The sequence below is a fragment of the Anastrepha ludens genome, chromosome 5, assembly GCF_028408465.1.
Source record: "Anastrepha ludens isolate Willacy chromosome 5, idAnaLude1.1, whole genome shotgun sequence".
Taxonomy (NCBI): Eukaryota; Metazoa; Arthropoda; class Insecta; order Diptera; family Tephritidae; genus Anastrepha; species Anastrepha ludens.
The window spans coordinates 93,777,180-93,796,550 of record NC_071501.1 but is presented as its reverse complement, the minus strand read 5'-3'; the positions used below and the strand labels follow the sequence as shown (position 1 = coordinate 93,796,550).

The 19,371-nt window shown below is 39.8% G+C and overlaps 2 protein-coding genes across 6 annotated transcripts in view; one reads left to right on the top strand and one right to left on the bottom strand.

The window, feature by feature from the left end:
- LOC128865092 (androgen-induced gene 1 protein) overlaps positions 1–19,371 on the bottom strand; it is a 58,157-nt gene that overhangs the window by 2,356 nt on the left and 36,430 nt on the right. For 2 of the 5 annotated variants that reach the window (XM_054105051.1, XM_054105052.1), the window contains exon 3: positions 226–446. In XM_054105051.1, the coding sequence (XP_053961026.1) occupies positions 226–446 (221 nt within the window). Of the gene's footprint in view, positions 1–225; positions 447–5,417; positions 5,824–13,628; positions 14,036–19,371 lie in introns of those variants that run through there. The other 3 variants (XM_054105050.1, XM_054105048.1, XM_054105049.1) reach the window with 3 other exon arrangements.
- On the top strand, positions 17,107–19,089 carry LOC128865091 (protein amnionless). The gene has a single exon (XM_054105047.1). It carries the CDS (start codon positions 17,126–17,128, stop codon positions 18,755–18,757), a length of 1,632 nt encoding a protein of 543 aa, XP_053961022.1. The 5' UTR covers positions 17,107–17,125; the 3' UTR covers positions 18,758–19,089.

The following is a 19,371-nucleotide window of genomic DNA, read 5'->3' as shown; positions in this document are numbered from 1 at the left end:
TAACATAATATGTATACAAATTTCTAGATGAATAAATTTAAAAGTTTTCTCAGAAAAAATTCTGGAAAATTCAATTTTTTTCGGCCTTCTGTATATAAACCCTTAAGTGAAAAGAAACAGACCCAAAATGTATGCCTCTTTAACATTTTTTAGTTCAAGTGCAAGTTCTTTAAATGGCTCGTCGTAACTTATAGAAAGTTTCAGTGCCTGCAGCATCGCACTCACCTTGGAAACACTGCATCCAACACGCGTGGGAATACCAATTCGCGGTCTATGGCATACAATGACCAGAAGGTTATGCCCACATTCAAGGCCACTGGGAAGGCCAATGTCGACATTAGATAATCCTTGACTTTGCGTATAGTGGGTGTGTGTTTCGGCGCGACTTCATTTGTGCCCACAAAGTCATTTATTAATGAAATTATGTAGTAAATCGATTGGATAATCTGGAAAGGAAAACAAAACATTAAAATATCTGAGTTTGCTTTGATTTTTTTGTTTGTTTCTTTGCTCAATGATATAATACATGCGTGCATAAGTAAAGTGTTTTTTGAATCTTTATATAAAAAAATTTAAGCATAAAAATATTGGTTTTTATCCCCTTAATTGAACTTTGATTTGAGTTCTAATTAGCATGCATACATTACTAAATTCTTTTTAACCATCTTAAAAAAGTGCATATTAATTAACGGAAGTCGTTCATTCGATAATAACAGGGTGTTTCGGAATGACTCTATCTCTCTACTTTTTAAATAATAAAATAAAGAAATCTCAAATTGCAGGCCTATTTTGAAAGCGACTGACTTCTCCAGACTTCGCAATCATTGATGTGTTGCTGGTCGTTCTACTAATTTAACACCTTTTTCCGATTATTCTGTATATCATTCTTTTACGAGGGGTGCCTTTTATATGTCGGGATTAGATTATTGTTTTTCAAAATATTCTCCATGAAGATCTATACACTTTTGCATGCGTTTGAACCAATTATCGAAGCACTTTTGCCACTCTGAATGAGGTACTTCCAAAACATGCATTCTGAATGCCGCAACCGCTTCTTCAGGTGTCGAAAAACGTTGACCTCTCAGTTTGTTTTTTACGTACGGGAATAAAAAGAAGTCATTCGGTGCCAAGTCAAGACTATACGACGGATGACCCATTAATTCGATGTTTTGGGTGCTCAAAAATGCAGTTGTTTGAGCCGATGTGTGAGAGCTCGCATTGTCCTGATGAAGAGTGATCCGTCTTTAGCGATTGGTTTTCCTAATTTCTTGGAAGACAAATGGCAATCAAATGGTTGTGTACCACTCAGAATTTTCTGTTCTGCGTTGTTCTAGTGGTACGGTTGGGACATGTCCAGTTTTTCCGAAAAACAGGCGACCATTTGCTTGGAAGTGCTTCGTGCGCGAATAACTTTTGTTGGATTTGGCTCATCTTGAAACACCCATACAGTCGACTGCTGTTTACTTTCGGGCTCATACGCGTAAATCCATGATTCATCACCTGTCACGATGTCATAGACGTGTTTCGAAGCCCCGCGATCGTATTTTTTGAGCATTTCCTTCGATCAATCGACACGAGCCTTTTTTTGAGCGATTGACAAATTGTGTGGGATCCAACGCGAACAAATTTTTTTGACAGTCAAATGTTTATGCAATATTGAATCTATGCTGGTCCCACTGATGCCTAAGATTGTCTCAATCTCTAGATAGGTCACATGATGATCTTGCAATATCAGTTCGCGCACAGCATCAATGGTTTTCGTAAGAACAACTGATTTTGGACGACCTTCACGAAATTCGTCTTGGAGTGAACTACGACCACGATTAAATTCACCATACCATCGATAAACACTGGTTCTTGATGAAGCTTCATCGCCAAAAAATGAATTAAGTTCATCCATGCAATGTTGCTGAGTTAATCCACGTCGAAAGTTGTAAAAAATAATCGCACGAAAATGTTCACGATTTAATTCCATTTTTGGGCCGAGATGAATCTTTTAAGTTACTGTAAACAACACAAATAGCGCTGGTATTTCAAAACGTTCTGAGTACGTAAAAGCCAAAAGCCACCAGGGTTGCCAGATCCCGACATATACAAGGCACCCCTCGTAAGATGGTTTCCAGGTTTCATTATATATAATGATTTCGCAAAGACTTCAAGACTTCAATTAAATATTGCTATATAAACTAGAGTGCATGTTTTTTTTTATTCTATTTCTTATTTTTTCATTCTATTTTCTTAACTTTGTTAAAAACATATCCTCCTGCTACGAATCTCAAAACGGAACCAGGTACCGGGAGGAATTGTCGTTCAGACGATAAGTCACCCTTATGTCTGATACCGCCTGAGAACGATGACCAAGAGCTGCCATCTCCTAATCCAGGGTATTATGCGTCACCGTGCGCTGGCACGGCGGACTCATTCAGATCCCCAAAATAAATTGAAGACAGGCAGTCGTGAGAACAAGATGAACACACAAACAAAACAAAACAAAATACGGGCATACGTACAAAGGCGGAAAGGTCGCTTTTTGAGGAACACGCCCATGAGTATGACACCCCATCTACCAGCCGTGGGGTGCACCACGAACCAGCCCTAAATGCTGAGAGAACGAGTGAGTCAGTCACCACAGACTCAGCATCAAAGACAGTAGTAAAGCGAAGAGATCCTCGAAGAGAAACAACTGCTACTAGCGGTTCTCGCCAACGAACATCGTCCCCATTGCTGCCTAGCATAAGGCCGGATACCTGTCGGGCTGTAACGGGCTAGCAGCGAGATCGGCAGCCATCTTCAGCGAGCAGAAGCCACAAACCTCTCAAGTACTCAAAGTCCGGAACATGCTCACAGGCCACTGCAGACTGCGTAATCATCTGCACATGATCGGGATTTGGTCTACGGACTCCTGTCGTTTCTGCGACACCTGAGAAATCTTAGCCAACTGAAGCCAGAAGAAAGGCACATACGTTCAATCAAACCGAACTCTATATTGCGTTTAATAAGGCAACTAAGTCTCGATGAGGTACTGTGATAAGTAGCACAAAAGACCATGCGGTCGAAGTTCAAGCCTTTTAAACAATCTGTGTATCTATCTATCTTTATTTTTGTTTGTTGAAATCGAAAATTGTAAGCCTAATTCTTTTGTTGTATCATCAGATGCCATCCATGGGAGTATACTGGGTCCTCTACTGTTTGTTTGAAATTAGAGTACGTCTCCGTTTCATTCATTGCATAAATGATACTCATGCTGTTAGCACTGAATGAGTAAAAAAAAAATTTCTACGTTTCGCCGTCAAACCTCTAAATTTTTCTGGTCCGTTGCCTTCCTCCTATTCTCGTTGTAAACTTAAAAACTTTCAATTTCTTGAAAATAGAAGATCAGTTCATTTGCTTATGTTTATTTTTTATCTTATCACCTTATCGATTGGTTGTCCAGACCTTCCTAAGCAAATATCCAAGATTCTTTCGTTCACATTTACGTTTTTATGTGCCTTTTACTAGAGAACCAATTACTTTTCTTTTTCTCCAGTTTCTCGAGCAATAGTTGTATTTACTACTATTTCAAAAGGCTTAAATAAATGGTTTTTTCATAAGAGATGTTATTTTGATATTCAAAGAAAATATTTTAATATAAATGATCGGATGTTTATTTCATTATAAAAAGGAAGGTATGCCGTTAATAGTGGAAAATAACATCAGGCAAATGACCACCACGACCACGCTTATAGGACAAAGTCCTTTTCATGAAATTTTCCATAACCGAATTGCAAAGTGGCTGCGATGTGTCCTCGATAGCTTCACGAGTTCCATCTTTGAGGTCTTGAATGGACCCTGGGATGTTGGAGTAGACCTTCTCTTTCACGTGGCCCCAAAGAAAAAAGTCACAAGGTGTTAAATCACAAGATCACGGTCCGGAAACTTTTCCCCGTATAAGATCAATGGTTTCGTTGCTTGTGGCACGTAGCGCGTCTCGTTGAAAATAAACGTTGTCTAGATCAATACCATTTAATTCCGGCAATAAACAATCGTTAATCATATTTCGATAGCGTAATCATTTCACCTTTAACTCAGATTATTGGAAAACCCTATATTTATTTTCTCTGCCCAGAAAAACTTTCATATTGTTTTTTGAATGTTATCTCCAATAGTTTCTTGTATTCTATTATCCATTAAACATACAACATTTTGGATTCTAGTATGTAAGATCGTAATATCACAGACTTGAGACTTGAGACACTTAATTGAAAAGAAGTGAAGTGGAAAAATACATTGTTTTCAAGCTTTTACTATTTCAAATGGAATCAATAATAGATTTGCCTGTATTTAAGCCATTTTTGAACGGTAAATAGTTTCGCAATAAAATTTTTCGTGGCAGAAATCCATTGACGTTCCTCCCCCAATTTGTGGTATGTTTTATGCCGACTCCGAGCGACAAATGGTTGCTCATGAGGAGCTTTTTCATGGAAGAAACGCGTTCAGAAGTTTGCCATTTCCTGTTGAGAGGCGACTGCTGTTAGAAAAACTTTTTCCAACGTTTAATGTTTCATTGCGGGGGTTTCGAACCCGGACACTACCGAATGGTTATCAAACGACATTTAAGCATCTCATAAACTTCCCTAAGGACAAACTGAGAATGCTCATTGGTATTTTCACAAGTCACTATAGATTGCGCAGCGATTTTTCATCCAAATTTTCACTGATCAGATATACAGACATATCAAAATATAGGCACTATAGAAAAAACGAGAAAATTTTCAAATATATAATATTTAAAATATTGTTTTCTACAAAAAAGCGTCATAGGTTTGAGCCATGAACGACTTCGAAGAACAGAGCGTTTAGATTTAAAAAATGTAATGATCCAAATAAAAATTATCAGTTGTCTAAACACGTCATTAATATATTTAGGTATAGTACAATAGAGTGGCAATATCGATCATCATTTGGATAGTTTTTTGTTCGGCACTCAAGCCTCGCATTAACTATATATTAATAAATTATGGGTAAATATATTACGTGTGTAAAGAAAAAGTGAAGTTTAACCCCAAACCATATGTACTCTCGTGTATTTAGCTATAGAAATGAGCAACAGTATAAGTGTGTTTTGTGAAAAACTTTTGGACGGTGAAAAAAAAATCATATCGCTCCTATAGATTATTAATACTGGGGTCAATAGGTATCCATTGGTACCCCCCGATTTTTTTTTCACATGCTCCTTACAAAGTATATAACTACCATCAAAGCTCATAAATTACACATATTTCCATAAAATTTATTGTACTATAGATGTAGATTTGATAAGATAGCCTATGACTTTTTGTTTTTTAAACTTTCACCGTGATATTCGCAAAATATTATGACATATCCTGCACAAGCGGTAGAAGTTTAATGTTTTTAATTGAATATAATAAGTAAATTACCGCGTTCAGAAATGTTAGGAATTTGAATTTTCCTCCAAAGTTAGTGTGCATATTCGTCGTTTCGGGAAACTTTACATAATTATAATCATAGATGCCATAGGAGAATTGCACAGCCGCCGTTAAGTGAACTAATATACGCAAAGCTTTATAAACTCCTTGATACAAGGCATCAGCAGCGTTAACGTTGTTTGATTTATTTTTAACCATTTTTGTACATGCAAAACTCTTTATTAATATTTATCTAGACACGAACGAAATTATTTATGTATATATAAATTACAACATCTAATAATACGCAACCTCGTCACTTGCACTGCACTCATGAAATTAATCGTGCTGATAATAAACAATAAGCGTAGAAGCCGCGTTCATTACACCGATGCCACCAAGTCTAAGCACACGAAAATAATCAATGAAATGTATAATATGGGAGGCAAAGCGGTAGAAGACGTCTGACAGTTGTATATACAATAAAACAGTGGCGTTAAAACTGTTGGAAATACCAAAATATATCTGATGGCTTTCAAACTGGCAAACCAGTGAAAAAAATACTGATAAGGGTAACAATACAATTAACAAAGGGAAAAATAAATGTATACGTATGCAAACGATAGACGAAATAGACGGGAAAATACCCATTTGGTCCCCCGCCTCTTTTAAAAAAAGGGGTATAGGTGTACAGGTGTAGAGGGGGTATTCTACTTTCTAAAAGTGAAAACCTCACCCCCAGGCGGCTTGTAGTTTTTAAGTTATTTGAGTTTAAAAATTGTAAAATTGACCAAGAATCCTCCTATTTTGGTATATTTATGGATATATTTATATACATATATATGTATATTAATGCTTGATTTTCAGTAAAGTATGTTTGATTGTATGCATTTTGAATATATGATATATATATTTTTAATTCCAAATTTTCCCTATATTATGAATATATGATATGTATATATACATATATATGTATATTAAAAAAAAAGCGCCGCAGGCGAAAATTTGGAATAAAAAATCGTCTATGCTGTCCACAGTATTTTTGCGTAAAACTTTCTTCTGCGTAGGCGGCCTTCGGCCGATCTTCAAAAAAATAACCCTCATCAGTCCAACTCCGGCTACGCAATCCACAGTATTTTTGCGTAGAACTCTTTTTCGCGTGAGCGGCCTTCGGCCACGCTTCAAAAAAATAACCCTCATCAGTCCAACTCCGGCTAGGCAATCCACAGTATTTTTGCGTAGTACTCCTTTTCGCGTGGGCGGCCTTCGGCCGCGCTTCAAAAAAATAACCCTCATCAGTCCAACTCCGGCTACGCAATCCACAGTATTTTTGCGTAGTACTCCTTTTCGCGTAGGAATTTTACGTGAAGCTGAACTGTATTTCGAAAATGATATCGATATTGTATTTATATATATTTATGAACTCAATATATACACCTTAGAGGTTGTAAACCCCCATTCCCTCATTATTCTAAGAAAAAAGAATGTGTGGAAATTATGTTCCTATGTTGCTTCGTTTTCAATCGCATTCTATTTTTTTATTATTTTTTGCTTCTGGCAGCACTCCATTCAGCCATGCTCTTCAGTTATTGTAAATTTAGCTGGCGTGTCAAGTGTTTGCAAGTTATAAATGCAATTTAAATTGTTAATTTATGGTATATATCAATAAAAAGAGTTAAAAACGTGTGTGTATGTTAATGTAGTTTGAATATTTATTAAAATAAATGTGATAAGTGCACTTATTGTATCAAAATTTGGTGGACGTAAAAGACAAATTTTATCAACAAATAACTTAAAAACTATTATTAACTGAATAGTGTTGGTGCTAGTTTTAGCAAAATAAGCACGAAATCAACATCTCCTGTGAATTTCATTGGAAAATTCGTAATATTTCTCTCAAAACAAGTCAGGGGATACTGCATGGAGTCGGAGCCGCCATCTTCAGCGAGCAGAAGTCACAAACCTCTCAAGTACTCAGAGTCTAGAGCATGCTCACAGGTCACTGCAGACTGCGTTATTATATGCACATGATCGGGATTTGGTTTACGGACTCCTGTCGTTTCTGCGACACCTGAGAAATCTTGGCCAACTGAAGCCAGAAGAAAGGCACATTCGTTCAATCAAACCGAGCTCTATCTTGAGTTTAATAAGGCAACTAAGTCCCGATGAGGTACTGTGATAAGTAGCACAAAAGACCATGCGGTCGACCGTAGTACCTCGGAACCTGACAACTGTCCAATGCAATTCTTGCAGTGGCTGGTGTCACTTTCGGAGGTGCTCCGGCCTGCACACCACCCGTGAGTGGACACGCGACTACGTTGCCCCCTGCTGCAGAGCTCTGCACCCGCAACCGCCCCCCGTGGCGCGGCCATCTGACAACATCAGGCCACTCCCCATTTTGCGGAACGCACAGCAGGACCAACGCAGACAACATCACGCATCCCTCACCCCCCGAATTACGACGACACTCCCGCGAAGCTTTAAGCTTCTGCAACTGAACTGCAACGGACTCACGAGCAAGATTGACGAGATAGTCGACTTCATGAGTCGGTTCGGAATCAAGATAGCTGCGGTCCAGGAAACAAAACTGCACGCTAGCTCCCCCCTGATTACCAGGGACGGCTACAATGTGCACCGAATGGACCGCGAGCGAGACAACGGTGGTGGCCTAGCGTTCATAGTACACCACTCAGTGCAGTATCGTCTTATTGATGAAGGCATCGACCGCAGGGACAGCACCTTAGAATGTCAAGGTATAGCTGTCCGGTCAGGCGATGCCGAGCTCGAAATTTACAATATTTACATACCCCCTGTCACCTGCTGCCCGGCAGGATATCTCCCCGATATTGGTGCGCTCATCAGGGGAGAAAACCGATTGGTAGTAGGTGACTTTAACGCGCATCACGATCTTTGGCATTCAAGCCTGCCAAATGATCGTAGGGGACAGCTTTTGGCAGAGCAGATAGACGATTCGACGTTCAGCACTGTAAACGACGACGCCCCCACTAGGGTAGTGGGCAATTGTAGCAGCTCGCCTGATTTAACAATTGCTAGCGCTGGTCTGATAAATAGCATAACCTGGCGACCTATGCTATCGCTTGCATCAGACCACTTGCCCATTATCATCTCGATCGAGAGACCTGCCGATTTTGTTTCCGCGGATCACCGGTCATACATCAACTTCAACAAAGCTGATTGGACCAGATTCGTGGAATTTACTGAGAACATCTTCGCAGCCCTACCCACTCCCACCGATGTGCGCGCCGGCAAACGCGTATTCCGCAAGGCGATTACAGCCGCCGCGGCTCGCTTCATACCTGCTGGACGGATCCGGGAATTACGTCCCAATTTCCCAGCCGAAGCAGCCGTTATGGCAAACGAGCGTGACCGCCTACGCCAGGCCGATCCCGGGGATCCTCGTATAAAGGATCTCAATTTGGAGATCCGGCAACTGGTCACCCAACATAAGCGGACCAAATGGGTAGAGCATCTGAAGTCCTGTAACTTCACCTCTGGTGTGAGCAAGCTCTGGTCCACCGTAAGGTCCCTGTCGAACCCGACGAAGCACAACGACAAGGTGGATATCACCTTCAACGGTCGTACTTCGTCGGACCTGAAGAGATGCGCGAGCTATTTTAGCCGGCAATTTATATTGCATCCTCCGGTCGACAGATCTAAACGTTGTGCCACCAGACGGCTGCACAAACTGCCCTACAACAGTGCACCGCTTACTTTCACCAGCGACGAGGTTCAGGGGGCCATCAAACACATGAAACCATCAAAAGCCATTGGCCCCGACGGACTAAACATGCTGATGCTGAAAAAGCTGGGTCCATTGGGAGTAGAATATCTCACAAAGGTCTTCAACCTGCCCATGGCCACTCTCATCATTCCTGATAAGTGGAAATTAGGGAGAGTGGTCCCACTGCTGAAGCCTGGGAAACCCGCCAACCAAGGGGAGTCTTATCGTCCGATAACTCTCCTTTCCCCAGAAGTGAAGACACTTGAAGCCCTTCTACTCCCACTCCTCACCGAACACCTGACCCCAGCCCCACACCAGCATGGTTTCCGTAGAGTGCACAGTACCACCACGGCACTCACCGTCATAAACACCCAGGTAAACCGCGGACTAAACCAAAACCGCCCCTGCGAGAGGACTGTCCTAGTAGCGTTGGACCTACAAAAGGCTTTCGACACAGTCAGCCACGCCACGCTACTAGATGACATTTTACAGTCGACACTCCCGCCAGGGCTGAAGAGGTGGACCGCGAACTACCTGAGTGGTCGTCACTCGTCGGTAGTATTTCGAGACCAAACCTCAAAACAGAGAAAAATAAAGCAAGGAGTACCACAGGGTGGTGTCCTTTCACCCTTGCTTTTCAATTTCTATATTTCGAAACTCCCCCAGCCACCAGAGGGAGTCTCACTGGTCTCATATGCCGACGACTGCACGATAATGGCGTCGGGCAATGACATTGATGGCCTATGCTCAAAAGTAAACGACTACCTCGCCCGCCTTTCGCGCTTCTTCACTGCGAGAAACTTAAAACTTTCTCCCACTAAATCCACGGCGACCCTTTTTACCACCTGGACAAAGGAGGTCAAGCTGCCACTTCAGGTACACGTCGACGATACCCCAATACCGACGATAAACAACCCCAGAATTTTGGGAGTCACCTTTGACAGCTTGCTCTCCTTCTCGGCGCACACAACCGCTATTGCAACGAGAGTACAGAATCGCAACAAGGTCCTCAAGTCGCTTGCCGGCAGCACTTGGGGCAAAGACAAAGAAATGTTGCTGTCGACTTTCAAAGCAATAGGCCGACCGGTTCTGAACTATGCCGCGCCTGTCTGGTCGCCTGGAACCAGTGATACGCAGTGGACGAAGCTTCAGACCTGCCAGAATACTGCCGCGACAGGATGTCTCCTGATGTCCCCAATCCAACATTTGCACGACGAGGCGCACATGCTCCCGGTTAAGGAGCATAACAAAATGCTCGGCAAGCAGTTTCTGCTTGGGTGTCACCGTAGGCCTCACCCATGCAGACACCTGCTCGAGCCTGAGCCACCTCCCAGGCACATCAGGAGACACTTCCTCAATTACGTGGACGAGATCCAGGACAAAATGGACAGACCACTCCAGGATCAGACAGTATACAGACAGGCAATTAACGACATTCATCGGGAGACCCTTACCACCTTTCTAAGCTCCCGACCCCCGAATGCCGTTATCGGAGTCCAACCACCACCTATCGCAGACGAAGAGCTCCAGCTTCCTAGAGAGTCCCGCGTAATCTTGGCACAACTACGTTCTGGATATTGTAGCAGGTTAAACTCCTACCTATCCAGAATCGACCCCGACATACTAAACATATGTCCAGCATGTGAAGGTACCCCGCACGACACTAACCACCTCTTCACATGCCCCATCAAACCCACTCATCTAACACCTATCTCCTTCTGGACCCAACCCGTCGAAACTGCCAGTTTCCTGGGCCTACCGTTAGATGAGCTAGACGAAGACGACCGGTAATTACACTACACTGACAGGGCGAAGATACTGCTACAACAACAACAACAACCATGCGGTCGAAGTTCAAGCCTTTTAAACAATCTGTGTATCTATCTATCTTTATTTTTGTTTGTTGAAATCGAAAATTGTAAGCCTAATTCTTTTGTTGTATCATCAGATGCTATCCATGGGAGTATACTGGGTCCTCTACTGTTTGTCTTGTTTATATGTCATATTGGTGCTTGTTTTAAGAATTTTAGTCTATTATTCGCTGATGATCTTAAACTCTTTCGAAGAATAAACTCTGCTTTTGATGTCCTTTATTGCCAGCACCTTTTTAAATAATCTCGTTAGTTGGCGTGATAGAAATAGGTTATCGTTAAACATTAAAAAATGCGCGCTCATATGATACTCGTATTCACCAAGTTTTAAAACAGCCTTTGTACTGTCTTATAACCGCTGCACTCATAAAGCCTTCCAAAATTCTTTCGTCCGCTCGAAATTAGAGTACGTCTCCGTTTTGGAATTCATTGCATAATGATACTCATGCTGTTAGCACTGAATGAGTAAAAAAAAAATTTCTACGTTTCGCCGTCAAACCTCTAAATTTTTCTGGTCCGTTGCCTTCCTCCTATTCTCGTTGTAAACTTAAAAACTTTCAATTTCTTGAAAATAGAAGATCAGTTCATTTGCTTATGTTTATTTTTTATCTTATCGCCTTATCGATTGGTTGTCCAGACCTTCCTAAGCAAATATCCAAGATTCTTTCGTTCACATTTACGTTTTTATGTGCCTTTTACTAGAGAACCAATTACTTTTCTTTTTCTCCAGTTTCTCGAGCAATAGTTGTATTTACTACTATTTCAAAAGGCTTAAATAAATGGTTTTTTCATAAGAGATGTTATTTTGATATTCAAAGAAAATATTTTAATATAAATGATCGGATGTTTATTTCATTATAAAAAGGAAGGTATGCCGTTAATAGTGGAAAATAACATCAGGCAAATGACCACCACGACCACGCTTATAGGACAAAGTCCTTTTCATGAAATTTTCCATAACCGAATTGCAAAGTGGCTGCGATGTGTCCTCGATAGCTTCACGAGTTCCATCTTTGCGGTCTTGAATGGACCCTGGGATGTTGGAGTAGACCTTCTCTTTCACGTGGCCCCAAAGAAAAAAGTCACAAGGTGTTAAATCACAAGATCACGGTCCGGAAACTTTTCCCGTATAAGATCAATGGTTTCGTTGCTTGTGGCACGTAGCGCGTCTCGTTGAAAATAAACGTTGTCTAGATCAATACCATTTAATTCCGGCAATAAACAATCGTTAATCATATTTCGATAGCGTAATCATTTCACCTTTAACTCAGATTATTGGAAAACCCTATATTTATTTTCTCTGCCCAGAAAAACGTTCATATTGTTTTTTGAATGTTATCTCCAATAGTTTCTTGTATTCTATTATCCATTAAACATACAACATTTTGGATTCTAGTATGTAAGATCGTAATATCACAGACTTGAGACACTTAATTGAAAATAAGTGAAGTGGAAAAATACATTGTTTTCAAGCTTTTACTATTTCAATTGGAATCAATAATAGATTTGCCTGTATTTAAGCCATTTTTGAACGGTAAATAGTTTCGCAATAAAATTTTTCGTGGCAGAAATCCATTGACGTTCCTCCCCCAATTTGTGGTATGTTTTATGCCGACTCCGAGCGACAAATGGTTGCTCATGAGGAGCTTTTTCATGGAAGAAACGCGTTCAGAAGTTTGCCATTTCCTGTTGAGAGGCGACTGCTGTTAGAAAAACTTTTTCCAACGTTTAATGTTTCATTGCCGGGGTTTCGAACCCGGACACTACCGAATGGTTATCAAACGACATTTAAGCATCTCATAAACTTCCCTAAGGACAAACTGAGAATGCTCATTGGTATTTTCACAAGTCACTATAGATTGCGCAGCGATTATTCATCCAAATTTTCACTGATCAGATATACAGACATATCAAAATATAGGCACTATAGAAAAAACGAGAAAATTTTCAAATATATAATATTTAAAATATTGTTTTCTACAAAAAAGCGTCATAGGTTTGAGCCATGAACGACTTCGAAGAACAGAGCGTTTAGATTTAAAAAATGTAATGATCCAAATAAAAATTATCAGTTGTCTAAACACGTCATTAATATATTTAGGTATAGTACAATAGAGTGGCAATACCGATCATCATTTGGTTAGTTTTTTGTTCGGCACTCAAGCCTCGCATTAACAATATATTAATAAATTATGGGAAAATATATTACGTGTGTAAAGAAAAAGTGAAGTTTAACCCCAAACCATATTTACTTTCGTGTATTTAGCTATAGAAATGAGCAACAGTATGAAAGTGTGTGTTGTGAATAACTTTTGAACGGTGAAAAAAAATCATTTCGCTTCTATAGATTATTAATACTGGGGTCAATGGGTATCCATTGGTACCCCCCGATTTTTTTTTTCACATGCTCCTTACAAAGTATATAACTACCATCAAAGCTCATAAATTACACATATTTTCATAAAATTTACTATAGATGTAGATTTGATAAGATAGTCTATGACTTTTTGTTTTTTAAGCTTTCACCGTGATATTCGCAAAATATTATGACATATCCTACACAAGCGGTAGAAGTTTAATGTTTTTAATTGAATATAATAAGTAAATTACCGCGTTCAGAAATGTTAGGAATCTGAATTTTCCTCCAAAGTTAGCATGCATATTCGTCGTTTCGGGAAACTTTACATAATTATAATCATAGTAGATGCCATAGGAGAATTGCACAGCCGCCGTTAAGTGAACTAATATACGCAAAGCTTTATAAACTCCTTGATACAAGGCATCAGCAGCGTTAACGTTGTTTGATTTATTTTTAACCATTTTTGTACATGCAAAACTCTTTATTAATATTTATCTAGACACGAACGAAATTATTTATGTATATATAAATTCCAACATCTAATAATACGCAACTTCGTCACTTGCACTGCACTCATTAAATTAATCGTGTTGATAATAAACAATAAGCGTAGAAGCCGCGTTCATTACACCGATGCCACCAACTCTAAGCACACGAAAATAATCAATGAAATGTATAATATGGGAGGCAAAGCGGTAGAAGACGTCTGACAGTTGTATATACAATAAAACAGTGGCGTTAAAACTGTTGGAAATACCAAATTATATCTGATGGCTTTCAAACTGGTAAACCAGTGAAAAATATATTGATGAGGGTAACAATAGAATTAACAAATGGAAAAATAAATGTATACGTATGCAAACGATAGACGAAATAGACATTTATCTAAGAAATACATTTGCAGACAAATTAAATATGGGCATACAAAAATTTAATTAAAAACATAGTACACATTTGCGGTGCGTAACATACAATTTCATTAGAATTAGATTTAATTTAATTTTGAATTTAGGAAACATTGTACGCATACAACCTAATTTGATGTAAAGAAAAATTACAAATTAGCGGGGTAGTTGGGTACAGTTTGTATCGGATATTTTTTTAAGCGCTTGAGAAATTAAAATGGTAACGCAAAGCAGAAATATTGTTGAAATTAATTTTTTTCTGGTGGCTCTGGTAGATAATTTCATGACATTTTTTAATTATTAGGTGCGCAACTAAGTGCCCGCTGTTTGTCAATAGATGCCGCCAGCAGTGTGTGCAAGTCGATTTTAACATAACCTAAACATCATAAACCTTCGACACATTAGTGATTTTGTTTTGGTATCATATACTTTCGTTTTTGTGAAAATGCCTGATTTTGTGGCGAATAATCGTCATTTGCGGGAGGTGTTGATTTTCCTCTTTGATTCGCCACTAAATCTGAATAATAAATCTAAATGAACCCAATCAACAGAAATGCAACGCAAACGAAGGTCATATGGCTTGAATTCTTTTTTTTCACGTAAGTTAAGGTCCCTTACGTTAAATTTTCCACGTCCAGTCGTAGAACAAAGGCCACCAAGTTGAAAACGACGACGAATCGGTATTCTGGCATCTTCTTCAACACTTCGCTCTATGAACTTCACGAACTCTGTGAACTTATTTTTTTTTGTTTCAAAGTAAATTTCCATAATTTGGAAACGTTGTGGCGTTCATTTCTAAAATTCAAATCGTGTTATGGTGCGGCACCTACATATAATCGTTTACAGCGATACCCATATGTTTGATCAGAACAGCTGATTGCTAAGCTTATGGTTATAACTACGGTACGGCACCACTAATTGAAGCTTTAAGCCGACTCCGAACGGCAAATGGTTTTTTTATGAGTAGCTTTTTCATGGCAGAAATAGAATTGGAGGTTTGCTATTTTTGCCTGTCGAGGGGCGACCGCTATTAGAAATCGGAGATTCGAACCTATGCACCAAAGTGGTGATAGTCACTCACCCGATTTGGCTAAGGTGGCCCGGCGTCAGTTAGAATATGACTCGTTTGTTTGGAACCCAATTTATAGTTGTCATGCTCGTGTAATCAAAGGATTACACAGAAGAATATTCAATCGTGATCTTTAACTTCTTTATTTTTCAGAACCCATCTTCCATCTTATAATACACGCTGTAGGCTTATTAGTTTGATATCGCTGGAAAGTAGAAGAACTGTCCAGTCTTTAATTTTTGTCTTTGATCTAATCGCTGTTGGCCTTGATTGCTCTGGTCGTCTTGAGGGATAGGTTTATATGTTCATTACACAAATTTCCGTTTCCACTCTCTGTTTTATTTTAATGTTGCAAAATCTAACTACTTTTGCTTCGCTCTAATCTTAAGATATCTTAGGGAATTTAATCACTTTTCAAAGATATTTGATATAAATGTTTTCTCCTCAACATTTATATTTACATCCGTTTCCGATTCGTATTCGATTTCGTATTCGTTTGCATTGTCTACTCATAAACTATACTCAGTTTCGTGGCAAATTTCGCTTGTTAGCAAAGGAGTGGAGAGCTAAGGTAAATTGCATTAGCAGTGATTGCATTACAAAAGTGTGGTAAAAGTGCGAGTGGGATTTACGAATTACTGAATAAACTTAATATTTCGAGAATATTTGTTTACCGTACGATTAACCGTTTTTCCCTAACGCATGAAGTGACAGACAGAAAAAGAAGTGGTCGTCCTCGCGGTTCGAACCAGAAAGAATTGGCAAAAATCGGACAAAATATATGCTATAACTTCTAAAGACGCAAAAAATGTTGTTCCAAGAACTTAACGTGGCCACCATCCAGCCTCCGTTTTGGATGGGTGGGGAGAATCGCTTAAAGGTCTCTTCATTTCTACGATTAAGGGGTTAAGACCGGGACAAAAGTGTACGAGGAGGATGTCTTAGAAGGCGTGGTGAAGCAGTTGAGCAGTACTCTCTTCAGTGGAGAGCGCATAAGAAAAAAACCACCCAGCAGTGGCTTAAAAGCAATATTTCTGGGTTCATAGCCGCATAAAATTGGCCGTCTGGAAGTCCAAATCTGAGTCCATTGAACTACAGTTTGTGTACAGAATTGGAGAACATGGCCTGTCGAAGACCTCACAGAAATTTGAAGAGCCTCCAACAATCTTTAGTTCGAGCAGCGAAGTCAATATCTATAGAAGCCGTGCGTGCTGAAATAGCTGAATGGCCTAATCGTATAAAGGCTTGCGTAAAAGCAAATGGTGGCCATTTCGAATGAAAATATGATTTTTTGTTTTTTAATATTTACATGATTAACTTGACTAAGTATATGGTAATCCGTGGGTCTAGCCTGCGAGATTAAATGGGCTGAATAAATTTTAATTGAAGTTCTCTTAGTTTCATTTAACTTACTGTTTAGTATTTAAACTGTAAGATTGCTATTGTCATGAACCGAAATAAATAACTGAAATTAAATTTAAAAAAAATAGTTATATTTATAGTTGTCTTTGTTACTTTTGCCCTCTGCAACCAATTCTAATAAGTTTATCTCTTTTAATTGCGATTACCAAGTTGCTAAAGTATTTTATTTACTAAAAATATTGATAATAGCAGAGCGAATGCGCTTCCTCTTTGTCTCCATTAAATGCCGTGGCTGGCTCTTCTATCACTCGTTTTTTGTACGCCCCCTTTATGCAACAAAACGGCCACAATTTACTTAATTCAATTTCTTCAATTCAGTTTGTGATTTCGCCTCAAAGTGTTTTCATCAAAAATGAAAATAATTATTCTAAAACTATTTATGCTATTGATAGCCGCTTCGGAGAGCGCCAGCAACAAGAGACTTCTTGGAAATCCTGGCTTCGATAGCGCTGACGCCTGGGAATCTGGGTATCTGCCTTGCGCTCTTGAAGAAATCATTTTCCCAGAAACCTATCCAGCTGTGCTGTCACTTCCAGCCAAAGTAGATATAAGTGGATTTGTATTGCCACGCGACGGTGCCATTCTACTCAACGATGACTCAACTATCACGCTTGGCGGAGAATTGCAGCAGCGAGAGTGTGAAAATGGACGCAGTCGCCGTGCGTATTTGAAAACTCCCATAACAAGGAAGTGGTATGATCCAAGCAGCTGGTTAAGTCCTTCGCAAGACGTCCAAAATACCGCCATACCTCACTTCGAACGTGTGCCGTGCGATAATGAGACCGTTGTAATGCCGCGTACTGGACCGATCTCCGTTGATTTAGAGAATATCGCTTATTTAAGGATGGGTCATCTGAATTTGGCAGGTTCACTGATATCGAGTAACTACTTGAATTATTTATTACATACTGATATTGGGCAGCTGCTGTTCAAAAACAGTCTCGATACAACGGCTCAGTACTATCACCAAGATACCTGCGGTTGTCACATGGATTCGTTAATGTTCTCTGAGCCCATTTGTAAGAATGTGCTTGAAACGTGCGAGCGGCCGCATTGTCTAGTGCCGGTAACGCCCCTTGCCAGCTGCTGTCCGATTTGTGGTTCTGTATTGTCCTTCAAAATGGAGTACTGCAGCGAGATGAATTTAAATAAGTTGCGCAAAGTGATTGCAGGTGCTATTAAGGAGCAGGAACTCACGGCCGATTTGGATTATCACATTAACTACGTAAACGCGGAACCATATGGAAATTTCTTGGAGGCGATTATCGTCGATCGCAATGGGTACAGCGAGAAAAGCGTGAAGTTTGTAACGCAATTAAATGCAAGCACCGAATGGACAAAACTTTTCGAAGGGCCACACCAATTAGAAATTATAATATCTGGTCGCCCGTACACTCCGAACATAACATTTGGCTCAATGCTGCTCATCATTCTATGCCTGATGTTTGTCTCGGTGGTGGCGCTGGTGATTTTCGCACACTATGCGCCCGATCATCGTTATCTGCGCTACGTGCCACAGTGGGTTTATGATCCCCGTCGTTGGCGTGCATTCCTGCTACGGTCCACCGTAATGTTTGCGCGCTTTGATAATGTTACGCCTGGTGGTGTAGAGGCAGACGTGACAGATGGCATCGTTATGGGTTACGATGCCGAGAGCGGGCAGGTGAGAGAGCGCGCCTTCGACAATCCAATGTTTGGCGAGAAACTTGCAAATACTGGTGAAGCGAAATTCTCTACCTCTTCTGGAATAGCTCCAAGCGCAGCACCTGGAACCACTTCAACAACGGCTGTTATTTCTGTTGGCTTGCCAAAAGCTAAAGAACAAAAGGTGGCAATGAAGTCAAGTGGTAATAAATTAGAAAGTGTAACACTGGTCGATGCCATGGAAGGTAGTGACGTCGAGGAGGAACAAGAATTGGCGGAGATTACACTTGAGGACTCATCGGGCGGCGATAGCGACGAGGAGGAGGAAACAAAGGAGTAGCGAAACGAACATTTTAAAATATATTTATATGTATGCATGTCATAAATGAGGCCAGCGAGTAGGCAGAGCTAAATGAATGAAGATGCATACATACACATATACATATCTACGAGTATGTACATGCATTTGTGGACAGTGCTGCGGTGTTGGTTGAATATCATTAGCAGAGAGCTTACATTGCAATGTAAGCAGCTTACATTTTTCAGCGCTATCATTTAATGTATATGGAAATATAGTAGTTATACGTACATATATACATACATATGTACATACATATATGTGTATACATAACAAGTGTATGAAAATTATGCCTATTAAAATATAACATTAAAAATGTCTGAAATATGTAATAATATTTTAATAGTAATGCAAAGAATTTGAGTTGACTTTTAATAGTGGAGACTGAGTTTGAAGTAGTGGAGATATAACTAATTTAGAGCCAAATCTCGGCAGCGGGCTTATAAGTTAGGGCGCTCTAAATAAAAATACATATAAACTTAGGAAAGCGTAATTTTCAGGAGAAAATGTCAAAAATTTACTTTTATCACAAAATGAAGAAAATCGAGATTTTTACATGAGTGTCAAGTCTGCGCTACCGCGGAACCGTCCAACCT